General features: G+C 43.5%; 1 protein-coding gene across 2 annotated transcripts in view; it reads left to right on the forward strand.

Moving 5' to 3' along the window:
• The window catches only part of PHLPP2 (PH domain and leucine rich repeat protein phosphatase 2), a 31949-nt gene continuing 11548 nt past the window's right edge, over positions 1–20401 (forward strand). The window contains exons 1-11 of one of the 2 annotated variants that reach the window (XM_054170308.1): positions 1–187; positions 592–836; positions 7902–8035; positions 9369–9559; positions 9999–10124; positions 11329–11483; positions 15425–15571; positions 16627–16857; positions 17523–17725; positions 18179–18239; positions 19045–19140. In XM_054170308.1, coding sequence (XP_054026283.1) covers positions 44–187; positions 592–836; positions 7902–8035; positions 9369–9559; positions 9999–10124; positions 11329–11483; positions 15425–15571; positions 16627–16857; positions 17523–17725; positions 18179–18239; positions 19045–19140 — 1733 coding nt within the window. In that variant the 5' untranslated portion in view covers positions 1–43. Of the gene's footprint in view, positions 188–589; positions 837–7901; positions 8036–9368; positions 9560–9998; positions 10125–11328; positions 11484–15424; positions 15572–16626; positions 16858–17522; positions 17726–18178; positions 18240–19044; positions 19141–20401 lie in introns of those variants that run through there. The other variant, XM_054170307.1, reaches the window with a different exon arrangement.

Raw genomic sequence — 20401 nt, forward strand, 5'->3', positions numbered from 1 at the left:
CGGGGCCGCCGCCGCTGCCCGGTGTCTCGCCGTCCGGCCGGCGATGGGGGAGGCCGGGCCGGGGCCGGGGCCGGGACCAAGACCAAGACCGAGGGAGACGCCGGAGCCGGAGGAGGAGGAGGCGGCGGCGCCGTGCGGCTCGCGGGGGAGCCGAGCCGGGCCCCGCGGCGGCATCCGGGTGCTGAAGGTGAGGAGGGGGCCGGGGCCTGCGCCGCGCGGGGCCGGCATTTCGGTGGGCTGGGGGCGACTCGTTGCGGTAGGGCTGCCTCGGCTGCTTGGCGCTGCCCGCCTCGACCTTGGCGGGATGGCCAGGTGGGGCCGGGGTCTCCTTACGGCCGCGTTCGGTGGCGCGGCCCGGCCCGGCGCCCGCTCCGGCCCGGCGCCACCGGCTCCCGAATGTGGCGGAGCTCTCGGGGTCTGTCCGCCCCCGGGCCTGACCGCGCCCGCGGCCTGTGCAGAGGGAATGCCTGCGAGCCTGGCGGTGGGGCCAGGTCGGAACGGTCAGCTGTGGCCTTCGAGAGAGAAGGAGGCGGAGGAGGGCAGCCAGACGCAGAGGCTGCAGCTGACGCTCTGGTTTGTGCTGTCTCGCAGAGAAACGTGAAGCGCAACGGGAGCAGAAGCTGTTTGAACAGGAGTCGGTTTGGTTCCCGTGAGAGGGGCTGGCTGAAAGAAGACGTAGGACGAGGCTGCGTGTATGTGCACGGGCGAGATTCTGCAGCTGCTGTTTCTTCAGATTTGCGCTTGGTCCTCTGCACAGTGGACACTCCAGCATCTGAGATCTGTGATGGAGAAGGGAGGAAGAACCTCTTCTTGCAACTTCATGGGGACCTGGTCAGGTGAGGACTGGGAAAGGATGAATCTGCCAGAGAAATATTTGCTGTAGCCTTGCAGGGCTGCGTTCACTGTGTGCTTGCCTGGATAGCAGGGCAGGTACGGAGCAGAAAGAGGTGATAAGTAGCAGCTGGGTACAGCCTTGAGCAATGCAGTTGATAAAAATAAAGTAGTGGTGTGCCTTTTACACATCTCTTAGTGAAGCCATAGGTGTCTTAACTGGGAGGATTTGGATGGTGCACCAACTAGAAATATGATCCCATTTCATAGGCAGAGGCTGTGGTTCATACACATCTCCTATGTTTTGTGTTGTGGACATCATAGAGTTGAAAAAATGTGATCTATGTAAGAGGCTGTAAGCAAATTCTGAGTCAGCAAAACATCTAAGGTACTTTTATAGTTATGTTTTGTAATGTTTATGTGTTGGTAATTTTTTGCTAAGAAGAGTTTCCAGGTAAATAATTAAAGCTAGACAGAAAGATAGTGTGGTAAAGGTTATATAAAGAAGGCTTAAGCATCAGATTACACGTTTTATGCTTGCAGTTGATTTAGGCTGAAAATAGACAGCTCAGGGTTTAATATGCATGAACTTTATGCCTCTATAGGTTTACAAGCTCCTATTAGGTTTGTTAGGATTTAGACATTGCAGTTACTCTTCTGGGGTTAAGATTAAGTTATAAAGTTGCCACTCCTGTTCACGGAGCGAGGGGGGAAAATTACTGTTGTCTCCTCACTGGAAGGCTGAGCAGTATAGATACTGCAGGCTGAAAATGGCAAGTAGCTTTTTTTTATTTGTAGTGAAATGGAAGTCACAAGTTGCACATGTCCAAATTTTAAAAGGATGTCATGTGTTTGGTCAGGTCAGGAGAGGGAGTGCTTATGGCAATAGATGCAGAGAATAGGACGTGGGTCATACTTAGTGTGAGGATAGATGGACACTTGAATGTACCTATCAAGGCAGCTATGACTCTCCATTTGTTGCCTCAAGAATTTATAAGGAAATGGGCTTGTTTAGGACTCATGTAGAAAGAAGAGCAGACTCTTTATTTCAGGTCATGAAGAAGGTATAGGTAAAGCTCGTAGACACATTCAGAGAGGAATGTTTTGACTTTTTTGGCTTATGAAATGGCTTTTCTGTTTGAATTCTCTTCGATAATCTGTCTCTTCTCATGGTAGCCATGCCTGTCTGCTTTGGGGCAGGCTTTGCACCAGATTAGCAGATCAGCCCCTTACCAGTGCTTTGGAAGCACGTACCAAGTTATAAATGTTTGTTTCCTGCTCTTGATGCCTCTTGGTATGTCTAGCACTTTGTCAAGCTTCATCTTAAATTTCATAGAGGGGGTTCTCGATTATGGAATGTCTGTTCTTTGTAGTGCTCAGAACATATTTGCCACAGAAGAGATCCTTGGATTACTTCCTGCTAGGGCTGTTCTTAGTAGTGAAATGGGAGTTACCAGTATTGCTTCAGTACTATCTGTGTTAGTAACAGGAAGCAGGCCCAAGTGGTACCTGCTTGCATGTCCACAGGAAGATGACAGAATGCTCAAGATATCCCCATGCCCTGCTGAGATTATTCCTTCTCTGAATAAAGTTTGCTGATTATTTAATAGTATGTTTGCAAGTACAAATTACCATGTTAAGTGTCTGATTGCATTTTACCATAGATACCTTTGTTTCCCAAACAACTCCTGAATTTTTTGCCCTTTTAATATCAGTAGGTGGCTTGCTTTCAGAAGCTGAGTATGGCAAAGGTTAATGAGGTGCCTGATTCAGAAGACTAAGAGCTGGACAGTAAATGGAAGAGTAACAGAAACCTTATTGTATATTCACTTCAATCACTTAGTGATGTCCTTGTGATCATTCTGCCTTTTGCTTTCGAGCCTGTGCCAGAGATTCAGTTTCTGTCAGAACATTCTTTTTTTTTTTTTAACCTCCACAGTGCACCTCAAGGATCTTTAGAGTTCTCCTAGATAGAAACTTCCCTTCCCTATTCAGGAATTACACCTTCTTGCAGAGGGTAGAATGAAGCAAAAAGAGCACAGATGTTGTCTTTGGTGTAACACCATTCATGGCGAAAATGTCAACTACCAAACTTGAAAAGTTGACTCTTGCTTGTGAAGAGGAGCTACAGCTGCAGCAGGAGTTGTGGAACTGTTACTGCTTTTTGTTGGCTTTTCTGTCTCCTTACTTGTTCACTTAAGGGAGCTGCTTCTCTGACTAGCAGCAGTGGCTGATACCTGATACGTGATACTGATGTGGGTATAACAGCCTGTATCAAATAGCAGCTGCTGTGACAGCCGGGGTGCTCTCCATGTGTGCTGGCATTTAGTGTGTGTTGCACTGGGTGCAAGATGAGTTTTTACATTTCTAATGTGATCATATGCCGGTTTGGGTTTCACACCGCATTGCTTTCTCTCAAAGGGAGAAAGCTGTAATTGCTGCTTCTGGAACCTATCAGCCTTGACCAGTTTACTAAAGAAATTCTGTATGGAAACTGCCATTACAGATACTGGGTTTGGTTTGCACTTTCATGGCCTATTCTAGGTTTTGTTAGTGGATCACACGGCTCTTGCAAGAACTTGGAACAGTGATCCATTCAGTCAGGTGTCCAGAACATCTCCAAAGGCATTTGATGAATTACTCCCTGATTTGACTGCAGTCTGTAGGTAATGAGCTGCTTTGTTCATTGCTCTGTGTATAGAGCCCTGTGCTGGACCTGTGAGTGTGATGACCTAAACAGCAATAAGGTCTCCTCTAGAGAAGAGGAGGCTCAGGGGAGACCTTACTGTTCTTTACAACTTCCTGAAGGGAGGTTGTAGCCAGAAGGGGCTTGGTTTCTTCTCCCAGGCAATTAGCACCAGAACAAGAGGATACAGTCTCAAGCTGTGCCAGGGGAGATTTAGGCTGGAGGTGAGGAGAAAGTTCTTCACAGAGAGAGTTGTTAGCTGTTGGAAGGGGCTGCCCAGGGAGGTGGTGGAGTCACAGTCCCTGGAGGTGTTCAAGAGGGGATTGGATGTGGCACTTTGTGCCATGGTTTAGTAGTCAAGAGGTGTTGGGTGACAGGTTGGACTTGATGATCTTTGAGGTCTCTTCCAACCTTATTGATTTTATGATTCTAAACGCCTGAACCCTGCACAGTGTTTCCTGGGTCACAGACCAAGCATATAGCTACTGCTGGGAGAGTCAAACTGTCTGTCTGGGGAGCTGGAAGTCAAGTACTCTTTCCATCAGGTCTTCATGCTTGATGTGTGTATCATCTGCAGAGTGGCCAGGCATTGCATATTCATGACTTTCTGGGTGTAGATTTTTCTGCAAACTCAAATTGTTTTTCCAAATAGTGGACAATTTGCAGAGTTGTGCAGACAACCTGAAGAATTGAGAAGACTTAACCTTTTTGGTCAGGCTTTTGTCTTCCAGCTGGTGACAGCAAACCTAGATGGTGAAATGGTACAGACTGCACTTTTGATTGGTTTTCAGATAGGAATGGTAGCATGGTCAGAGAGATTGATGTGTGAGGTGATTAGACTTGAATAGGTATTACTGCCAATGTTCCTTTGTATGTGGCTGTTTTGAAAAAGAAATGAGACCAAGGGCATTGTGTTTGTTATCTTCTAAAAGGACATCAGTTTGACTTTATGTGGACAAGATAGAAAATTAAGGGGTTTTCAAACTAGCATTTTGAATCTCTTCACTTCATGCTGAATTGAAAGATAAGAAGGATAAAAATAATGGGGAAACCCCCCAGGTCTCATCTCAAGGCCTCTCCCCAGCCTTGTTGCCCTTCTCTGGGCACGTTCAAGTGTCTTGATGTCCTTCTTAAACTGAGGGTCCCAGAACTGGACACAGGACTCGAGGTGCAGCCTAACCAATGCAGAGTATAGGGGCACAATGACTTCCCTGCTCCTGCTGGCCGCACTCTTCCTAATGCAGGCCAGGATGCCGTTGGCCTTCTTGGCCACCTGGGTACACTGCTGGGTCATGTTTAGGTGGCTGTCAATCAGCACCCCGAGGTCCCTCTCTGTCTGGCAGCTCTCCAGCCACTCTGACCCCAGCCTGTAGCTCTGCATGGGGTTGTTGTGGCCAAAGTGCAGCACCTGGCACTTGGACTTGTTAAATGCCATCCCATTGGACTCTGCCCATCTGTCCAGTCGGTCGAGGTCCCTCTGCAGAGCCCTTCTGCCCTCTAACTGACCAACATCTGCTCCCAGCTTGGTGTCATCTGCAAATTTGCTGATGACTGACTCAAACCCCTCATCCAGATCATCAATGAAGATGTTAAAGAGGATGGGGCCCAGCACTGATCTCTGTGGAACACTACTGGTGATTGGCCACCAGCTGGATGTGGCACCATTCACCACCACTCTCTGGTGATCAGCACTGTTTGAATTTCTGTTCTCAAGTGCTGTTTTCCTGTTTGGGGGGAGTTACTTTTGTTTTGGTAGATATTTTCCATTTTATTTTGGAAAGCATGGAGCTAATCCTTGCTTATGAGCTCTCCAAAGTATTTCAGAGACGGAGTGAGCACAAACCGAAGCACAGGAGATTCCCTCTGAACATCAGGAAACACTTTTCACTGTGTGGGTGATGGAGCACTGGCACAGGTTGCCAGAAAGGTTGCAGATTCTCCATCCATCAAGATACTGAAAACCCAACTGGACAAAATTCTGGATAATCATGTCTAGATGGCCCTGAGTGGAGGGTTGGACTAGACGGTCACTCCAGAAGCTTTTTTTCAAGTGCATTGAGTCAGTGATAGAAAAGATTTGATTTTTTTTTAAATTCAGAATTGTCATCTCCATGTTGCTATGCTAATGTATGGGCTGACTTTGGAAAAAAGTACATGTTGAAAGTCTTCCATTACTGTTCTGTGTGCTTTCGTGCTGTACTTACCATGGAGATTAAACTCATTTTCTAGTCAGTGTAACGGGATAGAAATATCTGTACTGAATTACTGCTGTTCAACTTGCCAACAATCATCTGAGCTCAGTAATTTGGCATTACATGCCTTAAATTCATGTGGATTCTGATCATTTGTTCAGTATGTTTGGGAAAAATCAGGTGAATCTGGCTTTCATGTTTTTTTTTTTCATCACAGAAGGTATTAACAAATAATTGGGAAAGTGGCAAAAGCTGTCTTTGTCATACATGTATGTCACAGCATCTGATTTGTCTAACAGAAGGGAGTATCTAGGCCTGGGGAGGGGTTGTGCTTTCTGCTGAAATTCATGTCAAGTTGCATTAAACTACACTGGTGAGCTGTTTATTTCCTTTTCTTTACTGGTTTAAAGAAGGGACAGAAAGGAAAGGCACTTTTCCAAATGTGGGTTTTTTATATGTTTTTAAAAAGCACCACTACAAAACCCCCCAACAGGCCAGCAGTAGCAGCAGCAATGGCCTGCATTGCTGACAGTCCTCTGATTACACCTTGAACGTTAATTTGATCAATGACTGTTACTCTGATGTACGATTTGGAGTCTATGTAAGTATGCATCACATTGTTACCTCTGCCATTGCTTTTGCTCACATTGCAGGCATCCCAAAACTAGGATAACTCCTAAAAATAAACCAAAAATTATGACCAGGGATAGGGATTGGTATATGAATAAAGAAGGTTTTCTGCTGGTTAAGGCAGCTGATATTTTCTAAACTAAAATTTCAGTCCTCCTAGTCCATTCAAGGAAGCAGTAACAGCAGATTCCCAAGCAAGCCGACTCTATCAGGGAGAGATCTTTTGGGTGGATTTGAAGATACAGATCAAGGTTTTCCTTCTTTGTCTTTTAAATAAAGCCTATTTATGGGTTGAAATTTGCCCATATCTTTCTGATTATACCTCTGTGAATAGAGACTGGAGTCTGTAAGGCCTAACACAGTTTATTAACCAGTAGAGGCTCCAAGATACAATTTTTGAAGTTGGTGAAAGAGTGTAATTTCATATACAGCCTTCTGGCTAGTAAGCTAATGTATTTCCATGTAAAAGAAAAGGGGGGAGAAAAGTTGCCCTAATGAGGCTTAGCAAACCTTAAGCAGTAAGAACTAGTTTTCTGGATCAGCTGCCCATTAACTACATTGTTGTTTCAGGCTAGAAACTGTTGGACTATAACTTTGAGAGTAATTCTGTTTCTGATCCAGAGGTCCTATGTGTGAAGTAAAAGAGTTGCAGTGTATGTGCTTGAGGTATCTGAGATAATTTTCCTTCTTGAGGTGTGCCCTGTTTACTGCAAAAGTCTGGATGACTGTACACTTGTAAATGTTGCATGGTATACTTGTAAATGTTGCATAGTTTATGAAATCAGTCCTGCCTTAATTAAGAAATGGCACCGATAAAGTTGTCAGTGGCAGTGGAAATACTGTAGTGTCATCATTAAAAAGAATCAGAAAGGGTTTTGTTCTTCAGCTGGAAAGAAGTGAAAAGATTTGGTACACAGATAAATAAAATATTTCATGTTAAGATGTGCAGTATAAATAATGTCTGCAAGTCAACAAAGTTCAGTAGAAAACAGAAAACAGGTCTTACCAAACAAACTTGATCTTCCTCCACTGAAATGTCAAGCTTAGTCGCCAAAGGCATTAGTCATGCATTGCATTGTGTGGTGCTGGATGAGGCTCTGAGCAACCTGATCTAGTTGAAGATGTCCCTGCTCATACAGGGGGTTGAATTGGATGACCTTTAAAGGCCCCTTCCAGCCCAGACTGTTCTTTCTCTATGTTCTCATGTCATTGGTGGAAAAGCAGTGCACAAACCAATGAAACTTGCTGGGTGATACCTTACAAACTGGAAATGGTTATGCAGTGTAAGCATTTTTGGGTGAGGAGTTGCTGTATTTCTGGTTGAAGAAAGGTTCTTGTATGGCTGATGCCTACTGCTTTTCCCTTGTGCAATGTAATTCAAGTGCTACAGTTGTTAAGTGCTACTTGACAAGCAGGAAGCACAGACCTCAAGGATCCGTGCTTGCCAGACCTTTTCAGGGGAGAATAACAACCTGTATGTCAGTATTCCTTACACTTTAGCTGTGATGACACTCCTTCAATATTTTTGTGTCCTCAAACTACTTTCCTGTATGTTTTGACAGGAGGCTGGAGCCCACAGAAAAACCCCTTCAGATTGTGTATGACTACTTGGCTCAGTTGGGTTTTGATGATCCTGTCAGAATGCAGGAAGAGGCAGCAAACTCTGATCTCAGCTGCATGATTCGCTTTTTCAGTGGTAAGAAACTCTGTGTGTCACTGTTCCTGTACTTTAGCTGTGAGGTGGAACTCAGCTGAGGCCCCCATCCTTGAACTATTTGGCTTATAGATGGCTGTGTCAAGCACCCAAAGTACCAGTAAGCATTTCTTAAAAAAAACAAACTTTCAAGATCAATGTGAAAACCATTCTCTTGTCTTTTCTCCAGCCATAGACATGGATTGAGAAAACAGCACCACAGTTCCTCTGACTGCAAGGCAGGAGGGAGGAATATAAATACCTCTAGGTTCATATTGCTTATGGATATCAGAATGATAGCAGAAGAGTTCAAAACAGAAACATTAGGGCACTGGAGCATCTCTTACAAGGAGAGGCTGGGAGATCTGGGGCTCTTCAGCCTGGAAAGGAGAAGACTGAGAGGGAATCTTATCAGTGCATATAAATATCTTAAGGGTGGAGGTCATGAGGGTGGGGCTGGGCTCTTCTCAGTGGTGGCCAGCGATAGGACAAAGTGCAACAGGTACAAACCAGAACACAGGAGGTTTCACTTGAACTTGTGGAGAAACTTCTTTACTTGGAAGGTGCCAGAGCACTGAACCAGAGAGGTTGTGGAGTCTCCTTCGGAGAGACTCATAGGTCAATCAGGTCAGACATATTCCTGTTCTTCTAAGTATTAAGTGACTGTTTGTGAAACCTTCCTAGCCAATGAGATGGTATAAACGGTAGACAGAATCCTGAAAAGCATCTGGGAGATGTGTCATTGTCTTGTAAAAATTGAGGTCAGATAACCTAAAGTAAGTGTGGATTACAAGGCTGAGGCAGAATTCTGCTTTGCTGTTTAGTCACAGCATAACAGTACACACAACACAGCTATAACAGTCAGTGCTGGAGTCCTTTCACTTCAGTCATCTTCAGGGAAATAACTTTATTCTGTAGCTGATTTTCCAGGCCTTCATTTAAAGCCCAGTAGAAGCCACTTTTTTGGTGGTTACTGTGACTTCAGCTGACTCAACAAGAGTTTGAAATTGCTTTTCTATTGCATCTGAATGAGGGATGTTTGGCAAGCATGTAAGTTTGGCCAGTCTGTAATTACCAGCAGATTAAAACACACTGCATGGCAGCTGTTAAAATGCTGTCCTGGAAGGCATTCCTTGGTGGTTTGTCAGACATTGCTGCCCTGACTGAGGAAGTTGCTCATCCTCTGCATAAGATCCTTCACTTAAAGTGCAACTTGTCTTTGTTTGTTCTTTACAATAACCAATCTTGAACAGTGCAGCTGTGTTGATATTTGTACTCACCCACTGCCAATGAAGAATAAATGGAGAGTAAATGCCAGTGTCCCCTTTCTCTTCAGAAAAGCCATGTCAGGTGGAGCAGTTGGATCGTGTCCTGCTCTCTGGTGTCTATAATGTACGCAAGGGAAAGACCCAGCTGCACAAGTGGGCAGAGCGCTTGGTGATTCTCTGTGGTACGTGCCTCATCGTGTCCTCTGTGAAAGACAGCCACACAGGGAAGATGCACATCTTGCCTCTCGTTGGAGGAAAGGTGAGACTTCTTTTGCTTAGCTTCCCGTGCTTTAGAAAGGAAGAAGGGGTTATAATGGTAGGTATTATCCACAAGAAGTTAATATAGGTTTTTGTAACACATTATTGCACTAACCTGTGCAGAGAGTTGTGCTTCCCTTTCTATTGGCTTTGCTTAAAAGTAGACTTAAGGCTAATACAATTAAGAGACCCTAGTTCTGCTTTCACATTAGCCAGTGGTGTGAATGGGCATTCTGGAAATTATTACTTCTTGGATTTACTTCAGCAGAGAGATGTTCAGAAGGCCTTGCTTCTGTGTTATTCTCCAATAACTTCACTACTGTGTTGTCATCAAAAATATGTTGTTACTGGTAGTTGGTAATGCCTCACCCTAGGCTTCAGATCTGCTGGGATTGTTGGAGTTTAGGCAGCCTGTTTTGTTTTCACCTCTCCCTTTGCAGGTGGAAGAGATGAAGCGCCGGCAGTACACGCTTGCTTTCACATCTGCTGGAGCACAAGCCCAGACCTACCATGTCTCCTTTGAAACGCTGGCAGAGTGCCAGAGGTGGCACCGACAAGCCTCCACGGTGAGGCCCGGGTGGCTGCAGGGCCTTGGGTGGCGGGTGCAGGGGTAAGAAGGGTTTTCTGACACAGGCTTGATATGCAGGCTAAGATGAAGGTAGGATGCTGGAGAAAGTACCCCAGGACACTTGCAGTTTTCTCTCTCTTAGGTTCTTAGGATTACAGAGATTTTCTTTTAGCCTTCTCTTTTCTCTCTGCTTGTGCAATATCGAGTAGTAGTTCTGCATTTTTTTCACCCCCACTGCACTTCTTGAGAGTAGCTAGTCACAGGTCAGTCACAGAGTAAACCCTGGCAACTGACTGACTCTACAGTCACAGAAACCCATAAATGGCACACATTGCCACACTTCCATCTGCTTTGAACTGTGCCCTGGAATGGCATAGAGCTACCCTGGTAAGTTTAACACAGAGATCATAGGTCAGCAAGGGAAGTGTAGCTTGTTCAGAGCTTCACCCTTATTCCACAATGAAGTACAATTAGGTGGCTATAGCTTAATGCTGAGCTACACTTTGACCTCGTATGCAGATATACATGTAATATCATTAAGTGGCCAGTGAGTTCAAGATAAAAGCAGGTCATGAAATCTGGAATGAAGCACCAAAGACTTTGAAACAAAGCACAGTTAATGAATGGAGATCAGTTCTTTGGAAAGACTTTAGGAAACAATCATTTATGAAGCCTTTTAATCATAACATTACACCAATCCAATATTGCACCTTGAATAAGCTAACAAAAGAAAGTTGGAAGAAGTAGCTAGGCTATGCAGAGGTTCTGTGTACCTTAAAGGTCGGAACCAGAAAGTCAACTGCTTCCTGTTGCTACTTGCACCTTTGGAAGGCACTCAGAGATTATGCTTTCTCAGCAGTTTCCTCATCCATAGACTGTTTTTCTCCAATAGGTTGCCTCTCTCATAGTCTAAGCTTTTAGTCAACATTATTGCACATACAGAACAGGGTTCCTGTGTCCTAGCTGTTATCCAGATACGCATCCTTGTCACAGGGCTTGCAGAAACATTAGGGGCAAATGGTATAACTCGTGCTCCATGGACTCAGATTCCTGCATGGACTCTTCCTGGTGGTTGCAAGGGGATTCTTTCATATTCTTGCAAATCATGTACTACTTGCATTCTTTGGCCCTGCATTGCAACAGTTTGGTTTGTTCTGGAGAATATTTGTTGCACAGCTGCAGCTCTTTCTCCTTCTTTTCAGGTTGTGTCTATGCGAGTTGGCATGGTTGATCTTTCATGCTACAGCCTTGAGGAACTACCTGAGCACCTCTTCTACAGTCAAGACATTGTCTACCTCAACCTACGACACAATTTTATGAGATCAAGTGGAGCAGGGAGTCTTGACTCTCTTTGCAGGTCTGCAAAGAAACAATTTTCTTCTACATTTGGAGTTCTTGATATGTGTATCTGGGGATGAAGAGGAGAGGGAGTGTGCTGCCTATTTTCATGTGGATTATAAAAGGGTTGATCATGGGGAAGCTGACAAATGAGGGAGATATGAAGTTAAACTGAACAGTACAGGCAGGCCTAAGCTTCCTACAGTTCACTGTGTTCATGGCCTCCCTTCCACAGTCCTTGTGCTAAGTTTGAGATGAGCTATGTGGTGCCATGTGCCATTTGTATCAACAAGATGCAACATTAATAGAAGGCTGCCCACTAAACAGAGAATATCTTGGGGGATAAAATAAAAGGTGAGGGAAAGCACAGTGGTGCTGTTGTGGGTAAGTGTTTGTAGGAAGATGTGCAAAGGCCTGTTTTGGTGAGTTCTTAATGTGCATTCTGAATTGGTAGAGGGCCTGCAGTTTTGCTTTGGGAACTGGTAATGATCTGCTTTTAAGAGAATAGCACTTGTGTGATGGTGTGAAGGCATGGCATAGTCAGGTAAGTGAAGGAGTCTTAACAAATGCTAATTTCTGAAAACCATAACAATCAAGAGGAAGATTAGTCTGTTGAAATCTATGCTAGCCATGCTGAAAAGAATTGAAGGAGCCACTCTGAATTTTGAAAGCCGTTAGGAAGGCTGAAGTAATGCTGTCAAATGACTCTGTGGTGGGGACACATTGTGCCTTAAGAAAAATTAATTTGGAGAAACTTTGCAGAACAGCAGGGTTTTGTTTTGGTCTGAGGGTTCTGGTTTGGGTTTTTATGTGTGTGTGTGTTATTGTTTAGTTTACCTCTAGGGGCCTGTTACCAGGTGATTTCTTCCTACAGAATAATGAGATACCTAGGGGGTCTGTGAGAGTATACAGGAAAAAGACTGCTCTCTCTGGGAGTTCTTTGCAGTTTCATTGAGAGTCAGTCTAGTCTGGTTTTTATTCTAAACTTACTTAAATGGTTTCTAGCTAATGAATTGTAATAGATTCTATTATTGGAAAAACTGCTTAAAATAATTTTAAGGTTTTGCTTTCTGCTTCTCTCTTCAAATACATTGTATGATGTTGCAAACCGTGCCAGAAATTTATTTGCTAAAATGCGGTATCCTTGGTTCACAGGATCAGCAAAGGGGCTTGAAATTTCTTTTGACCTTGCATGTAGTCAACAAGAGATCTGACATGTCAGAAACTCGACTCTTTCCCTGGCAGTGACTATCTGATGAAGCTGAAATCCTCAAACAAACAAAAGCCATAAAAGAAGCCCTCACTTCACACAGTCTTGAATAAACAAGGTAGCGTTAGGTAGCCCACTTAAGGCTGCTCATTGCCTTTTGAGAAGGTGTTCTTTCTGAGGTTTTTAGGCTATTTAATAGCTCACAGCCTCCAAACTTACTCACTTGCAATAGATGTTACCCGTGCCTAGAGACTGACAGCTCTGACCAGCAGAATTTTTTGCAATGATCAGATCTCTTACTCTGAGGAAATACTTGATGTTCTAGGAGTCTGATTAGCTATAACTGTAATTAGCTTTCACAAAAAGAAGTGACTGAAAGGGGACATGTTAATCAAAGGAAATTGAATAACCCCACTGTTGTGTTACATCTCCTGGCTTATTTTTTATACAACATACTGCCTTTGCAGTATCTCCTTTTTCTGGGAAACGTTATCAAATCTGATCTTCGTTGATAAGTGTTTGTGTGCACACACATGCGCTTACACATGCCTGTCTATTGCCATTCTAGCTCTCTGACACAGTTGTGCTAGGATGCATTGGTGACAGAACAGGATGTTGTGTTAAATTGGGAGTATTTCAGGCCTGTACCAGTATGGGCTCCTGAGGGGATGATTTGTTGCTCTGTTTCCATACCTCTTTGCTGTAATCTTGGTGTGAGAGCATAGACCAAAACTTGGGGACCCATAACAGTTTCAGTATCCATACTCATTATTATACTTGATTCATGTATACTACCTGAATGTGAGTTGGGTTTGTATTCCATTCCTGCATACCAACCGCTTCCTTGAGAATAGTGGTGCAAAGAAGGAGGAAGAGAAGGGGAACTCAAAAGGGTTTTGAGTGTTTTCTTCCCCGCTGCATACAGCAGTCTACTTGAGGAGTCTCTCACTGAGTTGTGCACTGTGCCAGTTTCCCCCTAGCTTTTTGAAATTTTAATGCCCTTTTTATGTTTGATTTAATATTGTTGCAGAGAGATGAGTTCTAAAAATTGATTATGCTGTTGCATTTAATGCCTCTTGGGCAGCTTCCCACCATGCTGCTGACAGAGTAAGAGCTGCTTGGTGCTAAGGACAGGCGCTATAGGAAAAGCTGTTGTAGAACTCTAGAGAAAGCAGTTTCATTAATGCATTTCCTGGTTCCAAAGCCTGAGAACTGTTGACCATCCTAAATCTCTTAAAGTAGACCAAGTTAATGAGATAGTTCAAATCTGTAGGCTTCTGCTTGTTGTTTTCTTCTTTTAAATTGTTGGTGTAAAGTTCAGTGTGCAAGTTCCTGGATTTTTTTGTGTCGTTAGATCTTTGCATCATACAATGTGTTCCCTTTAGGAAGGCTATTACCAGTGCACCATCTTCAGCTTTCAGTTGCATTGCAAGTGAGCAACTCTGTGGCTGCAAACAAAAAATGCCTGTGCCCTTATTTGCATAACAGGCTCCTTTCTCAAAGCAAACAACCCACGTCCAAGTTTCGGATATTCCACCTCTTTAAAAAAACAAAACCAAACAAAAAACCCTCCCCCCCACAAAAAGCAAAATAGAGGAATAGAATGAGATGATTCCAAGTATTCTGAATCTGAAAAAGGAGTCACTATAAAGCAGAAAAAAAATCAAAACTTTTCCATCTTACACTCCAAGGCATCTCAAGTTAGAAGTAGTATTCTCCCTCAAAACTAATGAACCTTGGTTTTGTTAACTGTATTAAAAACATTTGCTTCAAAATAAGAGCTAGTTGCCATTGTCTAGTAAAAAAACATGGTAAGTGGAGCAAATGAATGAATTATGTGTTTCCAAGAAGTACTTCTCTGGTATCTCACATTAGTTTTGCAGTTGTCTCATGAAAGGGTGGGGTTGTTGAAAGGAGATGGTTGCAAGCTGGGATTGGTCTCTTTGCCTTGGTAACAAGTGATAGGACAAGAGGAAATGGCCTCGAGATGCACCAGGGGAAGTTCAGATTAAATATTGGAAGAAAATTCTTGACTGGAAGGGTTCTCAAACACTGGAACAGGCTCTCCAGGGAGGTGATTGAATCCCCATCCTTGGAGGTGTTTAAAAGACACAGAGATGCGGTGCTGAGAGACATGGTTTAACACCAGGCTTGGTAGAGTTAGAGAATGGTTGGACTTGATGATCCTAAAAGTCTTCTCCAAGCCAAATGATTCTTTGATTCTATTATGTGGGGAGAAAGACTTTTCCCCACACCCCACTCCCCTTGTATGAAGAGGTCACAACACTTGTGAGAAGAACCTCTGGCATATTACCCCATTGCCACCCTTAATTTCTTCTCTTTATTTGGACCTAGCAAGGTGATAGGATGAGCTGGAATAGGCAACCATCTGTGAAGTGCAGGTAGAATGGTAGTGACTGAGGGCTGTGTGTCAGTACTTGTGTGGCTGTACCTGTGGTACACTCTGCCAAGCAAGTGGCACTTTAGATGGGGAATCCCTTCCAAGGACTTCTAGGTGAAGGTCTTAGGGCTTCTGTGCTAAAACCATGGTATTTGATCACTTTTGGCATTGCCACCAAGATAAAAAAATACCAGTAACTTAAACCTAAATTTGTGTAGAAACCCCCACAAAGAGGTAGCTGACTGTATCACCAGTGTAAAAAGACTTGCAAATTCTTTATGGCTGGCTTTGTATGTTTTTGCTTTGAGACCATGGAGATTTGTGAATTAACTAGTATTCTTGCCCATAGGTTTTCTCAGTTGAAGAGCCTGAACCTGTCTCATAATAGACTAGGAGAATTTCCTGTGTCACTGTGTGAGATCTCTACTCTGACAGAGCTTAATGTTTCCTGTAATGGACTTCACCACTTGCCAAGCCAGATTGGCAAATTGTTGAAGTGAGTATATTCTTTTTATCTGTAGCCATAAACACCTTTGTGCTGCTTTTGAGCACACCTGATGTGAAGGTGCTACTTAGGGAAGTATGATTGCTGGGGCAGCCTGTTCTTCCCTCAAAGACTGATGGATTTGACTCCATCAGAAAGTCAAAAACCAGGATGTCCAATAAGGTTTGATTTTTCTTGAAGCTATCACAGTATGTTTATATAGTTGCCATTTTAAATCACTGATATGTAGTGAGTTATTCATAATTTGTGACTTCCTGCAAATTTTACTAGCTATGCAATATATCTTGGTGTAAATCAATGTTCTAATGGAGGAGATTAATAGATCTTGCATATTTTGGACTGACTTAGGAAGACTCTGAACAGTATTTTGTGATGGCTTGAATCACAGGCACCACCTTGCTCAACTGGAGTAAATATAACGGCTTCTAAGCATATGAATATACTGTCACTTAAAGTTTAGTAAACTTGAACTGAACACAGTGTTTGAGGTGTGGCCTCACCACCTCTGAGGGTCTGTGGTTAAGGTGTACCATAAGTTCCATAGGTATGAATAAGTGCCATAACAGTGATGTGAGAGTCCAGCAGTCAGCTCATGAAGGTGCAGTTGATTTTTATTGTTCCTTATGAAGTAGCTCTGCACTGTTACTGCTTCTGGGTTTGGTTTTAGTTTGTCCTTTAGAGATAGTCCAGCATGCTGAGTGAGGAGTTCTTAATTTGTACTAAACCAAGTGATTAAGTAAGCATCTTTCATTTACAATGTAAGTACTGATTTGTGTTTCGCATGTGTTAACTTAGAATCTTTGGCACAACCAGAAGTTTACCTCCAAAACAATTTAGGAACTATTTGGTATTGCATACTTTCAGTTCCATGTGTAATAAAAGAAACTCCAGTAACTTTGTGTATAAAAATAATATTGGTTATTAGGTACTTTTGAAAAAGCCACACTGAGACAAGCTGGACATATGAGGGTATTTACTGAAAATGCTAAATGCAGCGTTCACCACTCTCTGCTGAATTACTTTGTTGCTCTTTTTCACTGCTGCAGTCTCCAGACCTTCTGGCTTGATGGGAATTTCCTCACCTCCTTACCAGAAGAACTACAAAGTCTGCAACAACTCAGCTGTCTTGGGCTTTCCTTCAATAACTTCTGTGAACTGCCAGCAATTTGTGAGAAACTTGTCCTCTTAGACAAACTATCGTTGGCAGGGAACTCGATAGAGACCCTGGACCTTGCTGTGCTGAACCGTATGAGTCACATCAAAAGCGTGGACCTGAGGTAAGGTGGGGGGAAGCTTGCATACATGTATAAACCAGATTGTACAGTAGAGAAGCTGTGTGGCTCTGCTACATTTTGCAGTAAACTAGGTGTGATTGTTTTTTTCTCTTACTGATTCTTCAGCTTTTAGGGAGTTGTGTTTCTGAGGGCATGCAGAGTTCACTTCGAGAAGCAAGGTTAACTAAACAATGCCTGAAGTCACTGAATATGAAGCAGTAGCTCTTTGATCTCTCCTACCCTTTTTTGCCCTCTCCTCCTTCCCTCCCCTTAGAGATGTGATCCCAATTCTCCAGGCTACCTACTGCAGAGCTCTCAGGGACAAAGAACTTTTTGTCTGTGGCAAGGCGGTCTAGTACCCAGTTTCTGCATTAGCTTCCTGTACAAGTAGCTGTCCCCTGACCTGGCTTCTAAATTCTTTGCTGATCTTCAGAATTTCTTAAACAGCAGGTAATAAGTGAAATGGTTTCACAGCAGTATAGACGAAGGAAATGTTTTTCTTTGTATTTGCTGCCTAAATCCACCATTGTGCCTCACACATTTTCCTGAGCTTACCTTTGGCATTAGCCTTCACCAGAACTGTTCCTTTCCTCTCCTTTCTTCTGTCTTCTTGCTGGAGTTCAGTGTCCTGTTTTCTGATTTTGTAACTCTTATCTCTGAGTGTTTAGGCTGAACAACCTGAAGAGAGCAGCAGCTGACACTCTGGAGGGGAACAAATCTGTGACTTACATGGATTTACGAGACAATCAGATGACAGATTTGGATCTGAGCTCCTTGGGCAGCCTGGAGCAGCTGCACTGTGAGAGGAATAAGCTGAAAGAGTTGACACTGAGTGGCTTCTCCCTTCGGGCCCTCTATGCCAACAGCAACTGTACGTATCTTTGTCTTCTTCACCTGTCCTCTCACACACACACAAAATGTTTACACTGATGTTACAGTAGTGAGACTATATGTCATGGGTCTTCTGGGGTTACTTCCCAGGGATCACAGATGCATGGATGTGGGCAAGCTGTGTAACAGGGGGGAGGTTGTGGTGTTGAGTAGCTGTCCAAGAAATTTGGATTTCAGTGAGATTTGTTTGGGAAAAAAAATCTGGTTGTTCCTTGCTCTGATGCCCCATGTGGCGGAGGGAGAAGTGGCATATTGAGACACTCGAGTGCTGCATGGCAGATGTATTAAATGTGAACTCTCTCTTGGGAAGGACAAGACCCTGAGTGTCCATAAAGACTGTATGAGTCTCACTTCCCAGCTAGTCTGTCTGGTTCTCTCTGCTGTTTTCCTTCTGAAGCTCTGCAGTCACAATTATTTTCTTTTACTTCATCAGGTCTAACAGCTGTCAATATTTATCCAGTTCCTGGTCAACTGACTTGTCTAGAGCTCTCTCAGTAAGTGCCTATATACTACAGAATCTAACATGATGTGTCTGGACATATTTGCTGTTCTCTGGAGAAATTTTCTGAAGCTTTTAAGCTTTAGAAAGAGTTGAGAGCAATCAAGGGAGGGCATTCCATCTAAACAGTGGAACTGGAAAGCCCATTGCTAGAGAATGTTGGAAGTGTTCCAGACCAGAAGCCCCTCTGAACCAGTATGACTTGTCTAGGTGACTGGCTGTCCTTCAGCTCTAGGCCATGAACAGCAATAACTGCCAAGCAGGGACCACTGAAATTTGTAGCAGCTTACTGAGCCAAAAGGGGGGAATTTGTAGATCAGACATTTAGAGTAGCCAACAGTGATCTCTGCCTTCAGCTTTGTTGCCCTCGGAGCAGCATTACAGACATCTGTAAGACAGAACATCCAGAGGACCTGCTCTGGCCAGGGGGTTGGGCTCAAAGTTCTCCAGAGGTCCCTTCCAACCCCTAACATCCTGTCATCCTGTGATTGCTTTTTGCTTGAGTTCTTGGCTGACACAGAATAGCAGGATAGCATAGGGTGGCCTGTTCTGCTGGTGTGAGTGCTGAACAAAAAGCCTAACCATCAGAGCCTTGCATCAGTGCTTTCTACCAGTCTTGCATGAGCTCAGTGTGCATTACACAGCTGGCTGTGAGATAAATTCACTGCGGCTAGCCCAGGGGCTGTTCTTTTCCTGCCTGTTGTTTTTTGTTTGGCTGTCACTAGTGTCATGTCACATTCAAACAGGTTGTGTTCCACACAGAGTGCTGGTGTCTAGCTTTTCTTTCTTGCTTTTCTCAGCAATCAACTTCAGTGTGTCCCAGACTGGGCCTGTGAAGCAAAGAAACTGGAAGTTCTGGATGTGAGCTACAACCTTCTTGTGGATCTTCCGTCAAGGTCAGCAAACATTCTTATACAGAGCTGAGCTTTCTTCTATAGTGAGCTGACTGGGGAGAGAAGCAGTGCTGTTCCAGTTGCTTTATTCCTTGTTGTGCAGAGATATAATGTGCTTGCTTTCCCTGTGCAGCGTTGAAAATACTCTGTATTCAAATGTTGGAAAGAACTGACTTCTAAATCAGCTTCTTGAATAACAGAGGCCAGGTAATTTCATCCTGTCTTCTGGCTTCTGCTGCAGCTATTTGCACATGAAGTGGAACACACTGCTATGATTTGTTTTACCATAGTGTCTGTGATCACAGGTCGTGGATGAGGCCCTAATATGCCTTGCATTGCCCCACATTTCATCTCTTACCTTTCATGGAGAGACATCACAGAGATACAGCTGATCTCAAAGGTAGCTTTCACAACACATCATCAGCCAACTCCTTTCTCCCTGTTTCCCATTCAGTTTCTGCAGAATTGTGGTAAAGGGGAGCCGAGAACTAATATAACTTTGCAGACATTTATAATGACTTCTCCCAGGGCACAAGGAATACCATGGAAAGAAGCAAAGCACAAAAAGAAGCCTAACAAGTGTGTTTGGTGGGGGTGTGGTTGTAGTGAATGAAAGACAGCATCTAGGGCAAGCTATATTGAAACTGAACAGGAAGATGGATTACAGTGAAGGAATACAGAAAGCAGGTTGAAGCAGTTAAAACAGCAGGCATAGGAAGTGATCTTAGTGACATTCTAATGGTTTTCAGAGGAAAGACTGCATACATCAGAAGCAAGAAAAGGATGTAACACAGATGTGATAATGAGAACTTACAAAAAGAATTCTAGCCCTACCCCTGGATGAAAAAAGAGCAGATTTTAAGTATGTTATGCAAAAGGAACCTGCAGAATTGAGACACAGGAATAAATGCTCTAAAAATAAATTTAAGCATTTTTAGAGATTGCTGGAATGTACTGTGTTACTGTTCTTAGTAAGTATGTTTGTATATTTACTCATTGGGGATCTCTTCCAGTATCTGCTTCTCATCAACACTGTAAGTATGTTTTGTGTACAGTTAGAACTTTGCAAGCGTTGATTTTCAGCCATTGGTCAGGTTAATCCAGCAGACTGAATCTGAAAGAGCCTCACAGAAAGGAAATTAGTTCACCATAAAGTTGTCATTTACACTTAGTTGTCTGAAAACAGAACTGTATCCAAGTGGTGTGCAACAGTGAGTGGAGATACCCAAGCCAGTTCTGGAAGAGTCAGTTTGAGTAAGAAATT

This window comes from Dryobates pubescens, chromosome 19, assembly GCF_014839835.1.
Source record: "Dryobates pubescens isolate bDryPub1 chromosome 19, bDryPub1.pri, whole genome shotgun sequence".
NCBI classification, from domain to species: domain Eukaryota; kingdom Metazoa; phylum Chordata; class Aves; order Piciformes; family Picidae; genus Dryobates; species Dryobates pubescens.